At 27.5% G+C, this 22,013-nt stretch overlaps 1 protein-coding gene across 1 annotated transcript in view; it reads left to right on the top strand.

The window, feature by feature from the left end:
- Positions 1-3,923: 3,923 nt before the first annotated feature.
- LOC142330721 (uncharacterized) overlaps positions 3,924-22,013 on the top strand; it is a gene marked incomplete at its 5' end in the record, with an annotated part of 163,899 nt that continues 145,809 nt past the window's right edge. Inside the window, one exon of the mRNA XM_075376167.1 lies at positions 3,924-4,860. Within this exon, the coding sequence (XP_075232282.1) occupies positions 3,924-4,860 (937 nt within the window). The remainder of the gene's footprint in view (positions 4,861-22,013) is intronic.

Here is a 22,013-nt window from a genome sequence, read left to right as displayed (position 1 = left end):
AATCTTGATAATGCATACTTAACAACTTCAAACGAATATAAACTATAAATTAGTAAGCCTACTCGTATTACTTACATCAAAGCATTTTCGATAATATTTGGTAGTTTTCATCATTGTTAGTGTTACCGATAAACGTGGTAAAATTCATCTTCATAATATTATGACTTATATAAAAATACATCCACTATAATGCGTTTCTTACGAAAATGTAATTTTTGTTGTATTTTGGAATTTTTATTACATAGAAAATTGAAGAAAAAAATGAAAAATAATATATATTTCCTTCTTTTTAGAATGTTTTACGTATGTACCTACTTTCACCTAAATTCAATTTATTACTCGATAAATAAAGTCTTTATTACTTCTTTGTACGAAGAAAAGCAAGTATTATGATCGCGAAAAATTTCGGTTTCCAGATTTCAACGGAAATATCCATTTTCACCATCCCTGAATCCATTTTGACGTGACGTCTGTACGTACGTATATATCTCGCATAACTCAAAAACGATTAGCTGTAGGATGTTGAAATTTTAGATTTAGAACTATTGTAACATCTAGTTGTCCACTTCCCTTTTTGATTGCAATCGACTGGACCAAAAGTGTCCAAAAAAGCCCAAAATTCCAAAAAATTGGATTTTTGACTTTTTCTTAACTGTAGTAATAAGCCCTTATTGAGAGCATTTCAACGATAAATCATAAGTGGTACTTATGTTCATTGGTTCCACAGTTATAAGCAAATAAAATATTAATTAATGAAATATTTGGATCTAACAAGGGAAGACACATCGGTTTGAACCAGACTTCATTTCCTTTTTTTTTAAACTTTTTTTTATATAAATATATCGATTTATTAATAATTATCAACCTCTCATTGTAAAAAAAAAAAATTAAGATGAATTATAATTCAATAATAACAAAAATAAAATAAAAAAATATCAGAAGTTTTTAATGAAATAAAATTTTATATACTTTTCATTTTAAAAAATGTGTATATGTAATTTAATAGGCGCTCAAGGAAGTCACGTGTTGCCCACATCAAAATTTTTTTATTAAGTTATATCTTCTATGCATATTTTCCTAATGGATTTATCTGGACTCTTTTCTAAAGCGGTTGCAAAAAGGTTCGATGTTCGCAGTTTGATCTATCTAATTTAAATTCAGTTTTGTTAACCAAATAAAAGATGTTTCGCTTCAACGACAATAATTTTGAAACGGTCTTTGCACAATTTTATAATGGTATTTTCATTTTTAATGCTGATAAAATAGCTAAATCGTCTTTAAAGATAATATTAAATAGAAAATTTTAAATATCTTTTTATGCTAATTATCCCATGTTTTTTTACGGTTTGTTTTTCAGCCTGTTATATATCCTGCCATCAACTCACTACAGGAAATGAATGTATGAAACTAAAATATAGTAAAACAAACCAGAGATTCGAACCCGGAATTTTTCGTATGAAAGGCAGAGATGATAATCTAGATTTCACCATGGAAATCTGCGCCAAGTGGAAAAATGTCTTTGCAGAATAACAAAGAGTGTAATGAAAAATCCGTATAAATCGATAAATGTAATTTATAGCTAGTACCCTAGGTATTAAAACTAAACCTGTTGAATTATTTAAAAATAAAAACTGTAAATTTACTGTAATAAAATAAAATGATTCATTGATAAATTTAAAAAAATTATTTTATTTCAAATCGAAGAAAAGTGTATTTTCCGACAAAATGTTTTCGTGTTTTACCTGTATTTTCTTAAAACTTAAACGAGATACAAGTCTAGGTATACTTTTATCCAATTACTTTAGATAAGAAACCATAAGGAAGCACCAGATTTATCACTCGATTTGAATCACAAGAATTTTAGAACGGTTTAACTTCACAGAGGGAGCAGAAAGCAGGGCTAAACGTTTCACGATCGGAAACTCGCTAACGCACCGATTTCTGACCTATGTTTATATGAACTTGTTTCTTACTTTTGGCTGTACAATCTTCTCCCGAGAAATTTCCATGCAATTTGGAATCAATCACCCTGCATATATACATATATTTTTTTTTTGCGTATCATACGTTAATAGAATTTTATTTAATTTACAACTCTTAAGACTAACATTTTTTTTAATTTAAAGAAAAAAGAAAGTGGCTGAATAAAAAAAATATGAATTACAATTTGATACTCATCACAAAAGATTGACACCATTTGACATACAATTTTTAAAAAAAAGACGAATAATAGTTCATTTCAAGAGTGTTTGAAAAGAGGGTGGTGCTTTTAGTAAGCATATAAGCTTTAGCAGACGATTGGTCTTTATTCTAGGTCTATACAACATATAACAAAAAGGGAAATCAAATCAGAGTACTAGGTTGGTACAAAATATTTAACATAACAATAGGCAAACTGGGTTCAATGTGATTATTGTATTGTTCGTTACTGCAAAACGCAGCCATTTCCACCCTCTCTTATTTGTGTGTGTGTGTGTGTGTGTGTGTGCGCGTGTGTTTTTCACATAAGAGAAAAACATGGAACAGTTATGGACGGTATAAAAGTATTATTGAAAAGCAGCACAAGCAAGGATCTTCGTATGGAATTAAAGGAAAAGAATAAAGAAAGAAAAACCAGAGCAAAACAAACCGTACATAATCCATCATAGTGGGCCCGGAGAAATTGTGACATCTCAATAGGAGATACAATACCGTTATTCTGATTGGTTCAAACTATCCCCACCATATATTGCCCCCTTCCTTCGTAACTCAACACTCCCACGTGATCAACCTCCTGTCAGTTAGAGCTTGACACTTTCAAAGTAGTGTTGGCCACGCGCGCGTTTCAAACGGACTCCGTGTAATAGTTCTTTATTTTTTCATTGTTTTTTAGAATTTTATCGACAACGTATTGCATAACAACAACATATGTTATTAAATATAACTTTTAATTATTAAAATGTGTTATATTTACGGGCGGTTATTTTATAATAAATATATTAACGAACCGTTCCTTTTAATATTATATATTTGTGGTAAAGAACCAAACTAGAGTGAAGTGTTTTAGTTATTATTTTTTTATTGTGTTTTATCATTTTATAGACATAACATATTAAATATTTATTTAAAAGAATGAACAGTGAAAATATGCTTACATTAAACTATAAAAAATACTTATATAAATGTGTTAGTAATAATTTCAGGATATAAAAAATATATTTTTAATTATTTTTCTGAGGTATTTTGAAAAAATAATATTTTATTAAGATATTGGACTATAAAACAAAACAAAAACTTTTTTTGTATTTTGCTTTAATCTTTTTTTTTGTAATTTAAATAAATAAAATAGTTTCTCGTTTAACCTATAGTTTTATTATACAATAACGAAATGAATATAAAAAAGGTCATCATAATAACGTTTAATTAAAAGATTTCAAACAAAGAAAAGGTAATTATATAATAATCAAACCAAAAAAATAAAAAGATAAAAAAAAACAGAAGAATTTTAATCATAAAAAAAATTAATCAACAGGAGACAAATTTATAAATTATTATTTTCCTTACTTTTGTAAATAATTACGTAAACTGTGAAATTAATGAACAATGTTTATCGTTATATAAAAAATAACAGCTTTATTTACTAAACGATGTTATTTGCTAATATTTTGTATATATATTAATAGGTGATGTGTGAAGCTAAAAATTACAATAAATAAAGTTCTGGGACGTATAAATAATACGGACTATCGAAAGAGACGAAATATTAATTAATAAAGAGTAGTCCTTTTTTAAATTTTATGACAGTAACTAATAAATATAAGTGATCGTATTTAATAATGGTTGTGAATTTATGTTATATCTTCTAGTCAAAAAAGTTTAATATTATTATACTTAAAGTTTAATTATAATATTTATATAATAGTAAAAACTGTTAATAATTAATAAAAATGATGACAATGAATTTAGGTATGTATACAACAGGAGGTAACGGGGGAATGTACAGTTCAAATAATGAAACTTATTGTAGCAGTGCTAGTAATTACGATGAGATGCCGACGAATAATCAAAATACTTACGTTAATTACGACGAACACAGTTCATCTAACGATCATTACACGGCATCACCGACTAGAAGTGAACACGGTAAATACGGACAATTGTATTATCCGATCGATAACGGTTATTTGAATAACGATTTTACCGATTACGCTGTACATAATTCTACAACTTCCTCCTCGTCGTCATCGGTATCGGTAACGGCATGCAATAATGGTAACGGTGTAAATAATATCGCACAAGAAAATCATAATTATTATCAATCGATACACCATCAGCATCAAAATCAACAACAACAGCAACAGGATTCGGTCAATATAATAACGTCATCGAACGGATTAAGTTATACGAATCTCGATTACGGATCTTATACGACGAATCCAAAAACAGAACCGGATCACGGATCAGAATATTTACCGGAATGTACGCATTATCATCATCATCACCACCACCATCATCAACAACATAATACGTCACCTACATCGTCAAGAACGACGACGACGAATAAACATGAAAATATATTACATCATGATTTACATAATATGACTTCATACGCGACGGATTATCAACATAATCATCAGCATACTATACCGGATATCGATCAAAGTCAATATCATCCGCATCAACAATCGTCCATGTCGATAGGGCAAGAATATCATCATACCATAAAAGAAGAAGATAACAGAAGATTATTATTATCGACAACCCATATTTCTGATCATTTTGAATTTCCTTTACATCATCGTGGACATCAACAACAACCAACAACCACTGTACCGACATATAAATGGATGCAAGTTAAAAGAAATGTTCCTAAACCTTCAGGTACGAACATTTTATTATCATTATTATTTTTATTCATTAATCCTTTTATTTAGTCGTTCGATATTTTTCCAAAAAGCAAGCAAAAAAATTAATATATTTAAATGATAAAAATCCGATTTAAAAATTTGTAATAAATAACACAAGCAATGAAGAATAAAAAATAATATTTGAATCTATCTTTAAATTTTAACTTTTTAAACAAAAATTAAAAAAACAACCGAAAAAGATTTAATTTGACCCACTTCAAATTTAAAAAAAAACAATAAAATTTATTTTGAAATTTCAGTGTAATTTATTTAATTGGTAATAGGTTTTTATCTTAATTTGGATAGGCCTTCAAAAATGAAAAAAAAAACCGTAGAAAAAACTTAAAATCAAAAAGTATTTTAAACAAGATTGTAAAACAAGCATGAAATAAATTTCCCTGGAGTGTAAGAATCTATATATTAAAAAAAAAAAATTGGTTTTCCTGCAATTCATTAAATAATTTAGTTACAGACTTTGTTGGAATCTTAAAACATTATTAAATCATTGCTGTAATGAATCGAATATGTACACTAAATTGTGAGAGACATTTTGACGAACATAGCTTTTCTCATACTTAAAGCCTAACCTCAATGGCATTCAAATCGAGATATTTCAGCAACTAATTGAAATACAGAATACATTCGGGTTTTAAAACGCTCTTATCACGTCAATCCACTTTGACGTGGATTATGTAGGCTCCAAATGAGCCTACATCCACTTTGATCGTTCAATTCCTAAAAACGTTTTGAGGGACGTTAATTAAATTAACATATAAGAAAGGACGTATATGTGATCTCTGATTTTACGTTGCCCTTTCACGCGCAAATTTTTTTAAAAATGAGGAAGTGGAGATGAAACCTCGGGGTCGACTTATAGCTAATGTTGTCTGGAAAGGTCTTAAGAACCATAAAATAAATTATCTATTATAACTTAAGTTAATTTACTTAATGATGCTGCAGAACAGCCCGTGTTCCCGACTATCTATTATTATTATAATTCCTGTTATTCAGTCATATATTTCCAGTAACTATTTCTATTAGTTTTTATCGTAAAATACTTTGAATATCAGATTGATGTAAATGAGTATATATTATTACGTTAAATTATCCGATTCTAAACAAAGATGACGATCAAAATAAAGTTCATAACTTCTGTGTAGACAGCAGCATAACAATTCCCTGAAAAAATTTTTCGATTGCGTTATCTGAATAAAACTTATTACTATATCAACAAAAGAATTTTACTTACAAAGTCATTGAAATCAGTCCAGCTGTTGAAAAATAAAAAGCTTATACGTGAAATAGGTTATATCTTATATCTATGAAATAGGTCTTATATATATTTATATATAAGAGACTGGTTAATAAAATTTATCTTAATTTATTTATACTTAAGAAGTTAATACAAATAAAATTTTACAAACAATTTAATTAAATTAATTAGACATCGGCATAAAAATATCAAAATTTTTGAAAAAATTATTTTTTTCTTGTTTTTTATTTAGTTACTACTTTTCATTTAAAATATGGCTAGGTCTTAAAACAAATGTTGAGTGTATGAAAAATTCTCCGTTCTGAAGAAACGAAAAAATTGTGTTTTGATAAAAGCAGGAAAAAAGTATAAAGTACAAAAACAAACCGCTACGGTCTCGTAATAGATTTAATTTTAAGTCTGACTGTAGTATGGGAATATATATAAGTTTTTTTTTTACCTTAAATTTTCTAATTAAATTATTTTAAAAGTAAAATTTAAAATACTTTTATTATCAAAATTATTACTTCGTACAACGAAATATTGTAATCGCGAGAAATTTCGGTTTCAGGTTTCTATGGAAATATCCATTTTGACAATCCCTGAATCCGTTATGACTAGTTTCGGCGTGACGTCTGTACGTATGTATCTTCCATCTCAAAAACGATGAGTAATAGAATATTGAAATTTTGTATTTAGGACTGTTGTAACATCTAGTTGTGCGCTTTCCCTTTTGATTGCAATTGACTGTACCAAAACTGTCCAAAAAAGCCCAAAATCAAAAATATATGGATTTGGGAATTTTTTTAACTGCAGTAATTAAGTCATCATTGAGAGCTTTTCAACGATATATCGTAAGTAGTACTTATTTTCATTGGTTCCAGAGTTATAGCCAAATAAAGTTTTAATTTATGAATTTAATGAAATATTTGGATCTTAGAAGGGCAAGGCACATCGGTTCAAATCCGTCTTTATTTTCTTTTTGTTTTAACTTCTTTTTTAGTTTAAATATATTGATTTATTAATAAGTATTAACCTGTTATTGTAAAACAAAAAATTACAATAATTAATAATTCAACCATAACGATAAAAAAATGAAAAATTCAGAAGTTATTAGTGAAATAAAATTTTATGTACTTTTAAAAATGTGTATATGTAACTTAACAGTCGTACAAGGAAGTCACGTGGTGTCCACATCACATTTTTTTCGTTTAAATTAAGTTAAATTGTAAAAGTAACCTACAGCTATTCATATAATAGCTTAAATTCCGCATTGTATATTGATTGATTATATTTTGTTAACGAAAAAGTTTCAAAATTAGTTGAATTTTATTTTTAATTGCGTTGAATATTTCAAGCGTGATTAGGTAAAAATAAAAAAAGAATTTTACATTCATGAATCAGCTACATTAAAATGAGTATAATTTTTCTAGCCACCCAAGTAAATTTTTAGAAAGAAAATACTTCCCAATAGGAAACTAAAAATATTTTGTTCTGTTTATAATAATTTATTAATACACGGCGGGAAAAGTAATATTAAAAACGTTTTTGTAATTTTTAAAATCAATAAATGAGATTAAAAGTTTGATCTGTTTCTTAATAAACTATTCTAATCTTAAGACTAGCTCTTAATTTTTATATTCCTCTTTTTCCTTCAAAGATTAGGACGCATAATTGTTCCGTGAACGCAGCCTCGGTCTACCCAATCTGCGTCATCTCTAGGTACAAATTGAAATGGTCTCTTCATCAAATCACCCCGATACTGTTTTATTTTATCGTTAAATGGTTCTGCATATAACTGTTCTCGAATGTTTTCATTGTTAAAACAACACATTCCTAAAGAATTTTGTTAATCGCTTTTTAGAAAAACGAATTTTTCTAATCTGAACCGAATTTCTATTTCCTATTGATGTTGTCCATATTTCTAGCTCGTATAATAAAGATGTTTCACTTTATAAAAAGTTATAAGTTAAGTTTAAAATTAGCAACGAAAAGAACAATCTTTGACTTAAGTTTATCAACGATTAAGGCAAAAATTGTTAAAAGAATCTATAAAGTACATAATTTAAATCTATTAAAGTTATTAAAAAAAAAATCCTTAAGTTATTTTTAAATGAATATCAAAGCAGATTTTGTTCTGCTGAAAAAATTATCAAGAAAATATTTACTCATAGTTTTGAATTTACAAAATTTAACTGGATTTTGAGAGTGTACATTTTTTATTTATTTTTTTTTTGGGGTAATAAAATTATATTTTTTTTAGATAAAAAAAATCCATTATCATTACAATATGAACTGAATTCACCACTGTAGTGTTGAACTTAAGACAATAGAGGCTACTTAATAATAATTCAAAGCTTGAACGTTGATAGCTGAAGATTGTATCTGACTATTTTATTTTACCGAATTTTTCATAGAGTGCAAACTTTTTGTTATTTATGTCTAATTAATGATAGTACATATTTAATGTATGTTATTTTTCCTCTATTCCTTTGTTAGATATTAGTGAGATATTAAAACGCAAATAATTAAAATCGATCCCTTCTTCTAGGACTTTTATCATCCAATATCATCTTTGTTCTAACAAGTTCAACCTCACAGAACGCTATCACGTTTGTTTTATCTAAAGATATTTTACAATTAGATGTTTTCCTAGCTTCATTTAAATTTATTTAGGAGTTTTTACATTTATCTTCCTTCAACAATATTAAATAATTTCTACACTTAAAAATCAAAGTTTAGTGTTTATTTATAATAAAAAAACAAAAAAAAACAATTTTTCTATTTTCTTTCATTCAAAAAATGTTACTTATGCTTCTAGGCGCTTATATATATAACACATATTTAACTTACTTCTTGAAAGTTTCCAACTATTATTATTTTATTCGTTAAGAAGTCGTCCCGATATGGTTTAATGAAAGGTACTTAAGTTAGATTATATTACGTCATGTTTTAACATAGACAAAAGAAATAATTAGAAATGGATATTTTTTGCACGCAATCATAGTCATAATATTTTCTTTCTTTTAATAATTAGTTTAAAATTTATTTTTACGTATTTACAATTTTTCGGCAAAAATTCTTGTTAATTAATTCAAATTTATCATTATTTAAAAACTAATTTATATCGGTGTGACCGACATCATCATTGAACAAATGTAGAGAAATTTTGCACTTTTTATGAAAAGGTTGATAAAATAAAATATTCGTACACAATTTGGAGCTATCGACATCCAAGCTTTCAATAATTATTATTAAATAGTCTCTTATGCTTTTAAGTTCAGGCCTACAGTAGTAGTAGTATTCTAATGAAATATGGATTTTTTTTTTTTTATTAAAAAAAACTCCAGTTTTGATTAATGATGGATATAATTTTAATATTCTAACAAAAATAAATAAATAAATGGACGTTCCCAAATCCTTTCAATTTTCGTAAAATTAACAAATAAATAAAAATTTCCTCGCTAATTTTTTCAGCAGAACAATTAAAATGTGGTTTGATAATCATTTAAAAATATAACCTTAGGTTTTTTTTTTAAATGAATCTAATAGATTTAAATTTTGTACTTAGACGATTTTAGCAATTCTTGCGTTAATAGAAACATTGATGAATATAAGTCAAACACTTGTCTTTTCGTTGATAATTTTATAAATCTCCGGATAAAAAAAATTGTTTTATGGTAAAAATTATGTCCGACATAGAAAATACCGTATTTTTTCAAGTATCTATTATTAATAATTTATTTAATCACGGTATCCATTTCAGTGCTACAATATATTTTTACATTTACGTATAATTTTTTAACTAAAATAAAAAGTCTTTAATTTTTCTTTCAATTTTATGTAAAGAATCACATATGAATAAAGAAATGAACTGGAAAATAACATATAAAAACCCTTCAAGAATATTTTATAACAAATTAATTACCTTATTTTAAGTCCGTAGACTTGAATCTGGTATAATGTTTTAATTTGATTCAAACATTTAAACAGGTGTAAAATTTGAATTTTTGTCAATTTAATAATTTTAATATTCGGATGATCCTTTCTTCTTCATAAATTACTTAATTATTGTGCAAGGATATCGTTCTTATTTTAATTAAATAACAAAATAAAGAAAAAACCAACAAAAATAAATAACAAATAAAATAACAAAATACATAAACGAACGAAAAACAAGGCTCGAATTAAGAAGAACCTTCTCCTCCTATTGACATCGATTAAATCAATCGACGTAAGCATTCATTAAAATAAATAATTAAAATTGAACTTGTATCAATTGTATAATTATATAATTGTAACTAGGGTTTTACAGAGGTTTGGTAGAATTGATCATCTGAAAACAGCCACAAAAGAAATTAAGTAGTAAGTTAAAATAATTAAATAACAAAAGGAGATAAAGAAGAAGATTTGTATAAAGAAGATGCTGAAATTATTGACCGTAATTAATTTTTTTGAAAAATTAAATTAAAAAGAAATTAAGATGAAATAAACTAATTCTTTGTACGATACATGTGGCAATTTTTTCAAGGAACTAAAAGATTTGACGTTCTGATACTAGGTTTTTTTTCAATTAAAAATTCTACAACAAACAACCTAATTATAAAAAACGTTATGCAATTATAAATTAATTAGTTTTAATATTAATGTACTTTTATTTACTTAATAATTACATGATAATTTAAATAATAATGTATTAAAAATTAACAGAAAATTTAGGTACGAAAAGAGAGAGCATTTTGATAGGTTTTAAGCAAAATTTATCTAAAATCAAACAAGCAAATAATTTTTTTCTTTAAATAAGAAGTTAAAAACCCCGTATAATTTCTGATGACCCGGAATAGGATTCAGGGGTTTAAAAAATACTAAATTAAATTTTCAATCTTAAAAAATTTTTATACATTTCTCTTTAATTGGCATATTCCCTGGGTAACTCGGAAAATATATATATATTGACGAAGAGTTTAATACATTACTCATTAAAATTCATTAAATCTATTTTAAACTCATTCATATTAATTTTCATATATCGATTTTCTAAATGATATTCAAATTTATTTTAATTACGTTTGTTAATATCTTTATCTTTCTTTTTAAAACAATTATACTGAGTTTATATGTACATATATGCATTCATATATTTTTTTATTCTACAACTATTATCATGCATATTATTTATGGAATGTTGTAGTGTATAGATATTTGAAATTCACTATCAAATAACTTATTATTTATACACCGCATGATGATTTCGGAATAATATATATTTTTTTAAATTGTTGAAAATGTAATAAACAAGGGTACACTAGTTAATTTTTCAGTACCGAAACGTCTGATTTTACATTATAGCAGAGTGGAAGAAAATGGTTCACAGACGCAGGCGGCTGGCTACATGACAATATTATGAAAACCGCACATTCATTTTCATGTTTACATTGATAAGAAGCAAAACGTTTTCACGTCAAATATTTAACTCTTTTTCGTGAATTAGATTTTTAGCTAATTGTCATCGTTTTTCTATGGACATCCAAAAGCAAGGACAATTTTCATGCGGTCTAATTTTTATAATTACGGGAATGTCCTTTGTCACACACCGTTTAATGAAGTAATAATATCTTTTATTAAGAGATAGGAAAACACTGAATGTTTAATGTTAAAATAAACGTAGGCGAGGCTTTAATTTAAAACAAATTCTATGTTGAAGGACAATTTTTTATTTCTCTCACAAAAGCGGCACCAGATCGGCGTTCCGGCACTGGTGTACCAACGGAGGGTGCGTCCATTGTCGTATTGTCTTTGAATTTAATATATCTAATTTATCTAAAAAGATATATTTGTTTCTTAGATATTTTTTGAAAATCGGGGAAACCATTTTGAAATTGTAATTGGTTTTTCATTATTTTTTTTAATAACCTTACTTTAAAAAATTTAATTCGGACAAATTATTAAACTCAAATTAAATTTAAATGTAAATTATTAATAAAATTTTTAGAAGCGATTACGAGGGATTCGCTAGAAATATAACAGTACCAACGTTGTGTTAAAAATACAAAAAAAATTATAATATAATTATTAAAGTGTCAGATAAAGTGATAATAAAGAAATACTAGTTTCTTTAATTTCTAAATACTCTTTACAAACTTATATTTTGTTATTATCGTTTAAATTTTGAGCTTTAATATATTTAATAGGATTTTAAAATTTAGTTATCTACGGCTTAGGTCAGATTGTTACAGTACACTCGGCTCCTTTCGTATGCATTCGGGTACTGACGATTCTTCAGCGGCTCCTGACGAAGCAGCGGCTCCCGCAATATTATTTAAGCAAGTTCATCGTCATTCTTGTGGTCATTCATTATTCATTTTTCAGTCATCACTCTTGTTCAGTTCCAGCCAGTCGCTTACAAATGGCAATCGCATTATTCTTGCACAATTGCAGTCAGTAACAGTTCCAGTTCATAATTCAATTATAATAAACATTATATGATATATAAATAATTAATTTAATATTTCAAAAGTATTATAAATTGAAAGTGGAATCTATGCCGATTATATGTACGGCTTACCCTGATAGAAATTCTTAGTTCAGGATAAAAATCTGTACAGAGTGCTGCTTTGTTAGCACGAGGATGAGTTTTGCCAGATTCAACAATGATATTAAACGTATTAGATCACATGATAATAACTTTCGGAAGAACTCGATATCAATATTGCTCAAAATTTGTAGTTTTCTAATGTGTAAATAGTCGTCATTCCCTTTAATCCTATTATCACACTAATTTGTTTTTACGCGTACTACGATAATAATATAAACTGATGTTTTATGGATAATAACATTAAATTTATTAAACAACTTAACTTTCTGATAAAGTCGATATTGTCTAAGACAATGCTCGGTATGGAAAATTTAAGTTTTTTATTTGATTTTTTTATTTTTTATTTTTTTTTTGTTATGAAAGAGCGGGCATCAACAGCTAATCATTAGCCCGTTTAGGTTATTAATTTACACGTTTATTTTTTATTTATGGTTTAGTGAACTTTGAATTGTGGTAAACATTCCAGGGGTCATAAGAAAGCTACACTTAAAATTTTGTAATAATTGGTTCAGTAGTTTCCACGATTATCGGGAACAAATGAAAAAGACATTTCTCTTTGTGTAATAGTGAGATTATCTGTTTAACAAAAAGAAACATCATAAAGGGAATAACAAAATTAGCTTGTGTTACTACTTTAACAAATACGAGAAATACCAACATTTGTTTAAATGAATTTCAGCAAACAAAAAATAGAATAAATTTTAAACGTAAATCTTAACTTTGATATATGAATGTTTATGAAAATTCAATTAATTTTTTATTATAACCGCGATTACTTTGGAATCCGATCTATATATAATATAATATTATATTAATAAATAAGGTTTTTTTTAAAACTGTATGAAATAAAATAAACTTTCCTTTTCAATATTCTGATAATATTCCGTCTAACATGGTACAAGAACGTTTTGGTTGTTAATAAGTTCTTGACACATATCAATTTATAATTATTAATAATAGTAAAGTTAATTCTTATTGAATGTAATTCAAATTTATCTAATGAGCCTACCGGGCTGATCTAGTGGTAAACTCGTATTCGTAAATCGCTTGTTTAACAGCTGATTTTCCCAATCGAAGATTCTGAGGTTTGAATCTTAATAAATGTTAGTTACTTTAGTACGGATTTGAATTGCAGATAATGGATAGTGTACTTTGTTGGTCGGGATCAATTAACCACAAACTCAGTGGCGGTCGACCGAGTCTGTGCAAGACTACACCTATTTATATATCGTACATATTATTCTCATCTCATTCGGTCATCGGGGAGTTACGTATTGTTCAGTAGTTGAACAGATTGTAACGTACACATTAGGAATAATAATAATAATAAATTTAGCTGTCGGATCACCGACAACGAAGTCGATATTGAAAAGTTTTACGATTTGAATGATTCAATACTGAGCTACACTAACTTAGTATTCATGTAATATAAAATTTACGTACATTATTTTGTTAACTATACATTATTTATTTGTTGTAATTATGACTTTATCATACAATTTCTCAGGTTATTTCGAATCAGGTATGTGTAAGGCTATCTTTTCCCGTTTATTTGCATCCTACTAATTTTATCTACGAGTATCTATTGCGTAAAAAAATGTTATAGGTCCATTTTTTTAAATTAGTTTTTGCGGTCGTGCGGAATAAATTTGGCCATATACATAGAATACTATTTCTTATGTCAACCTAATAAAAGGTAATAAACATAATGTTAATATTTTTTTTTAAAGGAAAATTATCATACGTAAAATATACTCGTATTGTTTAAATATATCCATTTTCTTTACATAAATATTTTTTTTATGGGAAAAATTTTCATATTTATTTACTTTCCCGCCTAGCGCTATAGAAGGAAAAGTATTGTAACCGGTCCAATTTGGGTATATGCGGTTTTCATCCGATCTTGACGTTTTGACACCTAAGGAACCCCCCCAAAAAAAAATCAAAAAAACAGATGGAAACTTTTCGGATGTTAATGTTCGTATATACGTGTGTGTGTTCGGTGTTAAATCTCCTCTAAATCACCTTATATCTCCAGAATTACTGAACCTATTTTGACCAAAATTGGTCACATTACATATGGGGCATTGATGTTATTAAATTTTCAACTTAAAAGGTCAAGGGGGTGAGGTTGTAGAGCAAGGTCAGTATCTCAAGATTTCGCCTGATTAAGGTCTTATTTTTCTTAAACACATTTTTTAACAATTAAAAAATAATAATATCTCCAAAAACGTTTTTTTGAAAAATCGCACCTCATCCCAAAAAATGCTCTAAATAAACTAATGGGTGAGTGAGTACAGAGTGTCTCACAGGAGGTACAGTTAGTACCTCCTCTCACCACAAGAAGCGCTAGTGTAGCACTGATGTACAGCTGCTGCAGTCGTCTCTCTCTCTCTCTCTCTCTCTTTTTCTTAGCCTCCGAAATCACCGTAAGGTATTACTTCAGATGATGATGAGGATTCATCCTCATGAGTGTAATCTTGTACAAGTTCAGGTCAACCTTTCCTGAGATGTGTGGTTAATTGAAACCCAACCACCAAAGAACACCGGGACATCAGAAAAAGCTGGGTGGAGGAACACCTGTATTGTATTGCTTTTTTTTTAAGTGAAGAAAATTATTAAAAAATGAAAATCCACTTTACCAGCAAATTAAGTGTGATTCGAGATCTTTCGGTTTATTTCAAAACCGTCATCAAGAATTAAAATATTACAGTTAAGTTAAAAAATTAAAATAATGTCAAAGGTTAAAATACTTATGTAGGCGTGACTATTTACATTGTAACAGTATACTCAAATTTTAACTCATGATGATGGTTTTGAAATAAACCGAAAATGTCGAGTCACACTTAATTTACTGGTAACGTAGATTTTCATTTTTTAATAATTAATTAAATATATATCAGCGGTAACCATGTTTGAGAAATTAAATGAAGAAAACCTTTTAGAGAAAACGTTCAATATTCAGGATATACTATACATTAATTCTTCTTCAGTTTGTTTTAATAGCGGTATTTTCTAGTAGATATCGCAAAATTATAGTCATGCAGCGTGAAATTAAAAATTATTTTGTATACAAAGATATAGAGCAAAAAAATTGAAAGAATAGTGAAAAATATGTATTTATTCTAAATTTTGATCTTAACGGATGTAAATTTTATATCCATTTTTCTCATTATTTTTTGAGCATACTCGGGATATTTTCCAAATTTTTTATTCCTGTATTAGGCTGGAGTCTTACTTTCCTAATACATTTATTAGACAAGAGTATCCAGCCTAATAAAGAGAATATATGAAATATAATTCGAAATTCGTATCCGAAATCTTTTTGATGAAAGACGGAAATTAAGGCTATCACACTCTGCTATCGGTCATAAGTCAGATACATGTCTAACCATTAAACGCTACTTCAGAATCCCCAGATAGAAACTCTTATGCGTCTATGTGTTAACGCTTTCTAAACTTTGACGAGTAATACAAAAAAATAACAAAAAACGCAAAATAATATATCACAATAATTTTTCATACTGAAGAATCGCTAATCATTCCAGAGAAATTAAATAGATTGTCTTTTGACGACTAATGGCATAAATATGCCCCATATAAACGTCGTTTAAAAACTCAAAAGGGTTTTTTATACAGAAGATCAAAGAGATAAGACGGGAGTTTTTTCCTCTTTTCAGCGTAGAAAATCTCGTACTTCCACAATAACCATTACGTACTTCTGGCCAACAGCAGTTGGCAAGATCTGAAATGTCCAAGAAAGTTGTACTGTTTTGTACTCGTAATTCTAAATCTGCCCTCCAAGAAATCTCGTCGTTTCGTCTCTCAATAATGTCATGAATATCGAAAATTAGGCAGTCTGTTCGTAGATTAGGTGACGTTACCGTTTCATTTATTTTTCAACGGATACCATCTCATATTGAATTCTTAGGAAATAAGAAGGCTGTCTCGTTGGGAAAGCAAGGATGCTTACATATAATGATGACTAAAACGTTAGCTTGACTTACCACTCCATACGTTTTAAGGAAAGTTCCTGAATTATCTAACAACTCAGATGAATAGTAAACAGAATATAGATCTTATTAATGGTAAGGATATAATTCCTGATGACAATCTTCGAAGTGAATTTGTGGCAGTCTTCAGGGTGACTACGGGTCATGACTGCTTTGTAGAACATCTTTTCAGGATGAAATCCTATGTATGTTATTTGTATAAGTGAAGGTTCTGTTATTAATTGACCACATTCAAGAGTGTGTAAGAAACTGATTGATTATTAAAAAAAATGATGATTATAAAAATTTAATAATATTTTACCAATAGATTGAGCATTGAATAAATAAACATATCAATAACCCCTACCATTCTGTCGGCAGTTAAGGACGTCAAAGAAAATTAGATTTAAAAAATTTTAATAATAGAAATTAACGGCGTTTAAATAAATTAATTAATATTTTTGCCAACTTTGTTTGATTTATCGATTTATTTTCGTACTTAAAATCTTGTTTGTAGAAAAGTTATATAATGGTTGGAATTTATTTTAACCAAGTTTTAAATTTTTCACTTGTAAAAAAAAAAATTAAACTTAGTTAAAATATTAAACATTAGTATTTTATTGAGAATTTTACATTAGGTATATTTATATTTTAAAAGCTTAACAGAAAACATCAGTTTCGACTGTTAAAAAATTCTGATGTGGATACCACATGACTTCCTTGTACGCCAACTAATTACACATACACATTTTTTTTAAATGAAACGTACATAAAATTTTATTTCATTTATAATTTTTCTCTTTTTGTTATTATTGAATTATTATATATTGTAATGTTTTTTTTTAAAATCAGAGGTTAATAATTATTAATAAATCAATATATTTAAATTAAAAAAAAAAAAGGAAATGAAGTCTGATTCGAACCGATGTGCCTTCCCCTTTTAAGATCTAAATATTTCATTAATTAAAATTTTATTTAGCTATAACTCTGGAACCAATGAAAATAAGTACCAGTCATGATATATGGTTGAAAAGCTCTCAATGATGGCTTATTACTGCAGTTAAAAAAAAGTCTAAAAACCAAATTTGCTTAAACTATTCCAGGGGAAAAACATTGCTTTAGTTAAATTTTAACTCAATTCGATTAGCTGTTTTTTTTTAAATATGCTTAAATGCAACAAAAAAGTGACTTAAGATATAGAAAAAAATTAAAAAATGTATTTTTATTTAACAAAAAACTATTCTTAATAATTTATGAAATCAGGCTATCTTAAAAAAGATCAAATGAAATTTACTTAGTCATTTTGTTTTAACTGGATTTTTTAAAAAATGCTTTTAATTTTAATCATTATTGCTACTTTTTTTATTTTAATTAAATCTATGATATATACATATGTATAAGTTATATAGACCCAATAACAAAAGATAAGATAAGAATAATATTTTTTCGTTTTCAAGAAGATTTATAACTAAGTTACTCGTATGATTAAGCACATAACTGAAAAAAAAATTATCAAATAATTCTAATTTCATTTAATACAGAACTCTTTTTTCATCTATTAATAAATCTAATCTGAAAAAAGTATCATTACGCAGTACTGCATTACAAGAATTGTAAATTTCATATGGTATTAAAAAAAATATTTAACTATAGTTTACTAATGAATGCGGTAGGAAGGAATTTATTGTAAATTTCGATTTGTAATTAAAAAATTCTTAACATATTACATACATGTTATTTTCTTTAAAGTTATATATGGTCAATTTTTCGGAAAAAACATTAACTTTATCAAAAAATACAGCCTTATTTTCTTATTGCTAACATTGAATTTTAGACATTACCAATTATTAATATTTACGATTATTGCAATAATCAGAACTTACGTTCTCTTTTTCTACCCGTAACATTTAATTAAATAATTTTTTTTATAATATATTGATCGATTTGGCTTATTTATATATTTTTAAAAAACAGTTAACTGAAAGGAAAATACTAATTCTTCCTACCGATGGAGAAGCAGGTGGTAGGATATAATAGTCCCCTGGTGTTTCCTGTACCTGTCGTAACAGCAGACTAAGAGGAAAGTACACTAATTTCGAAAATGTTTTACAAATATATTACTTTGACCAGAAGCATAATTAATGTTTCATCCGGCCAGATACGTATAATGATTTTACATGACTAATAACCACTGCAGCCAATGCTATATAATCCAAAGAAAAAAAAAAATGTTGTGCATAAATAATATCGTACTGCAAAATTAATTTCAGATTTATAATTTTTTCTTCGATTTACCCCATCTATGGACCGCGAGAACAACTTTAAATATGAATTCTAATCTTTTACTCTAGTAATTTTTTTCATTTTTGTGAATAAAACTGTTTTTTCTCCTCAGACCACACCAAGTTGTCGTTGACTTGTTTTCTTAGTTCTTGAAACCCCTCTGAATTTTTGATTTTGTCACGAGATGTGTTTTATTTCTTCATCAGTGATGTTCTTCTATATGTTTATGAATATCGTCGATCAATCTATCGTTCTTCTGAGATTTGATGTACGTAAGGATACGTTTCGTTAATTTTACATCATTCATGCAAGAAAGTGGCCGTAGATTTGGATATTGCGTTTCGGATTATGTCAATGAGTTTTTCACAGTAGGTGTAGAGTTCCTTGTTAGTTTGGAATTAGTAGTTGTCATCGGTTTTCTTTAGAACTATTTTTTTTTTTGAGTATCTTTCTTCCTTTGGGTTTAACTACTTGGGTGTCACATTTTGTTATTGAACCCAGGCAATCTGCTCCACACAAACTATCGAAATGGATGACGGTCTAGCAGTAGCGGATGTTGACATCGAGAGAGATCCATTTTTATTGTAGCGGGTGAGGTCGTATGGGTGTATCAGTTTGCGTGCTCGTTCATTCGTCGTTGCTTTTTCGGAAATGTTAGGCGTGATGGTTTCCCCGCGGTACTTAAATTTTCTGACTTTAGAGATTTGATTGTTGTTGAATGGAATACATTTGGAAAAGTCTAAAATGTTTTTAATGAATTATATTTTTACACGGGAACCTTGGAGACCATACTTGCGATTCTTTGAAGGATTTCTTTTAGAATCTTATTTATTTATTTTTTCAATTTTTCGTTTTATTCAGCATACAAATATGAAGCTTCAGTGTATCATAAATGAAAACGCATTAAAATTTTACATTAAGCTCATTAAAAAAAATCCCAAAATTAATAACATTCAATAACCAATAAAAAAATAACTTTTGGATTTGAATTGAAAAATTCCCGTTGGATAAAATATTCCTATATATTTTTTTGACTATATCACCTAAATTAAACCTTCCTTGTGTATGGGGTTCCAGTTACAACACTTTAAAAAAATAATTCATATTTTCGTTTCCACGACACAAAAAATAATTAGAAATTATACTATTTTAATAAGTGGAAAAGATATAAGAATATAATTTAAATTGTAATAATTTTAAATTTAAATTATGTGGGAATGTTGATGAAAATGAAATAGGGTTTTTATTCATTTTTAGAAATAGCCTTTAAAATGCACTGATGAAATAGTTCAGTTTTACTATACAAAACTAATTAATTCTACACAATTAATATTAATTTTTTTAAATTAACAAAAAAACTTTAAAAAAATATTATTTTATATAATTTCGACTTTTGTAAATAATAAGGAAATACTGGGAACAAATAAGTCATCGACTCAAACCTTACTTAAACCCCAAATTAAGTTTAACAACATCGAAACGTGATGAGGTAAGTAAATACTTACCTCAGTGAGGATAGGTTAGCATAAATGTCATCTATTTAAAAGAAACATTCAACTTTAATAATAAATGCTAAAACTGTTGGAGGAAAGTCAGATTAGAGGAAGTTAGAACTTTGAGTCTATCCACCGGGTTGGTCTAGTGATTAACGCGTCTTCCCAAATCAGCTGATTTGGAAGTCGAGAGTTACAGCGTTCAAGTCCTAGTAAAGCCAGTTATTTTTACACGGATTTGAATACTAGATCGTGGATACCGGTGTTCTTTGGTGGTTGGGTTTCAATTAACCACACATCTCAGGAATGGTCGAACTGAGAATGTACAAGACTACACTTCATTTACACTCATACATATCATCCTCATTCATCCTCTGAAGAATTATCTAAACGGTAGTTACCGGACGCTAAACAGGAAAAAGAAAGAAAGAACTTTGAGTCTAAAAAGTTAGAAGAAGTCAAATTTGGGCATGAAATTTTGCGTACTGGATAGACGTCTCTCGTTGAAAAAACATGTATTGATGAAAACAACTGAAATTAACTCATCGATTTTCGTTAGCTAGTGGACAACAAAATACAGCACTCTTTCTAAGAAAAAATTCTAATGTAGTAAATTATATTAAAGCCGATCTACAGACGTTAACGCGATAAATTTTTGCGTAACTTTTCTTGGTAATTAACAAACAAAACATTACGTCTTGTTTCATAATTTTAAAATCTCAACTATAAAAGAAAGAAATCTGATGTGGACAGTGCATGACTTACTTATACGCCTATTAAATTACATATATTCCTTCTATTATTTAAAAATATGAAAAGTACATAAAGTTTGATTTCCCTAATAAATTCTGATTTTTTTCACATATATATATATATATATATATATATATATATATATATATATATATATATACATATAGATGTTTATTGTTATTATTGAATTATTATTTATTGTAGATTTTTTTTACAAACGCAGGTTAATAATTATTTTAATTATTTTCATTAATTAAAATTTTATTTGGCTATAACTCTGGAACCAATGAAAATAAATACCACTTATGATATATTGTTGAAAAGCTTTCAATGGGACTTAACTGCAATTAAGAAAAAGTCCGAAATTAAATCTTTTGGGATTTTGGACTTTTTTTGGACATTTTTGGTCAAGTCGATTGACATCAAAAGGGAAACTACACAACTAGATGGTACAACAGTCCTAAATCCAAAATTTTAACAACCTACAGCTAATCGTTTTTGAGTTATCAGTGATATATATGTTACAGATGTCACGCCGAAACTAGTCAAAATGGATTCAGGGGCGGTCGAAATGGATATTTCCGTCGAAATCTGATAACTTAATTTTTTCGCGATCACAATACTTCCTTTACTTCGTATTAGAAAGTAAAAACTGCTCCAAAAATTAAAAATAGCAAAAAATGTAGAAACTCATCCACAGTTTTTAGTAATCAGTCTTCTATTCAACAGCCAAGTTATTCAAATATTAAAACTTATAAA

The sequence above is a fragment of the Lycorma delicatula genome, chromosome 9 (genome assembly GCF_047948215.1).
Source record: "Lycorma delicatula isolate Av1 chromosome 9, ASM4794821v1, whole genome shotgun sequence".
NCBI classification, from domain to species: Eukaryota; Metazoa; Arthropoda; class Insecta; order Hemiptera; family Fulgoridae; genus Lycorma; species Lycorma delicatula.
Note: the sequence above shows the minus strand (reverse complement) of the source record. Positions and strands in the feature narration are given on the sequence as shown.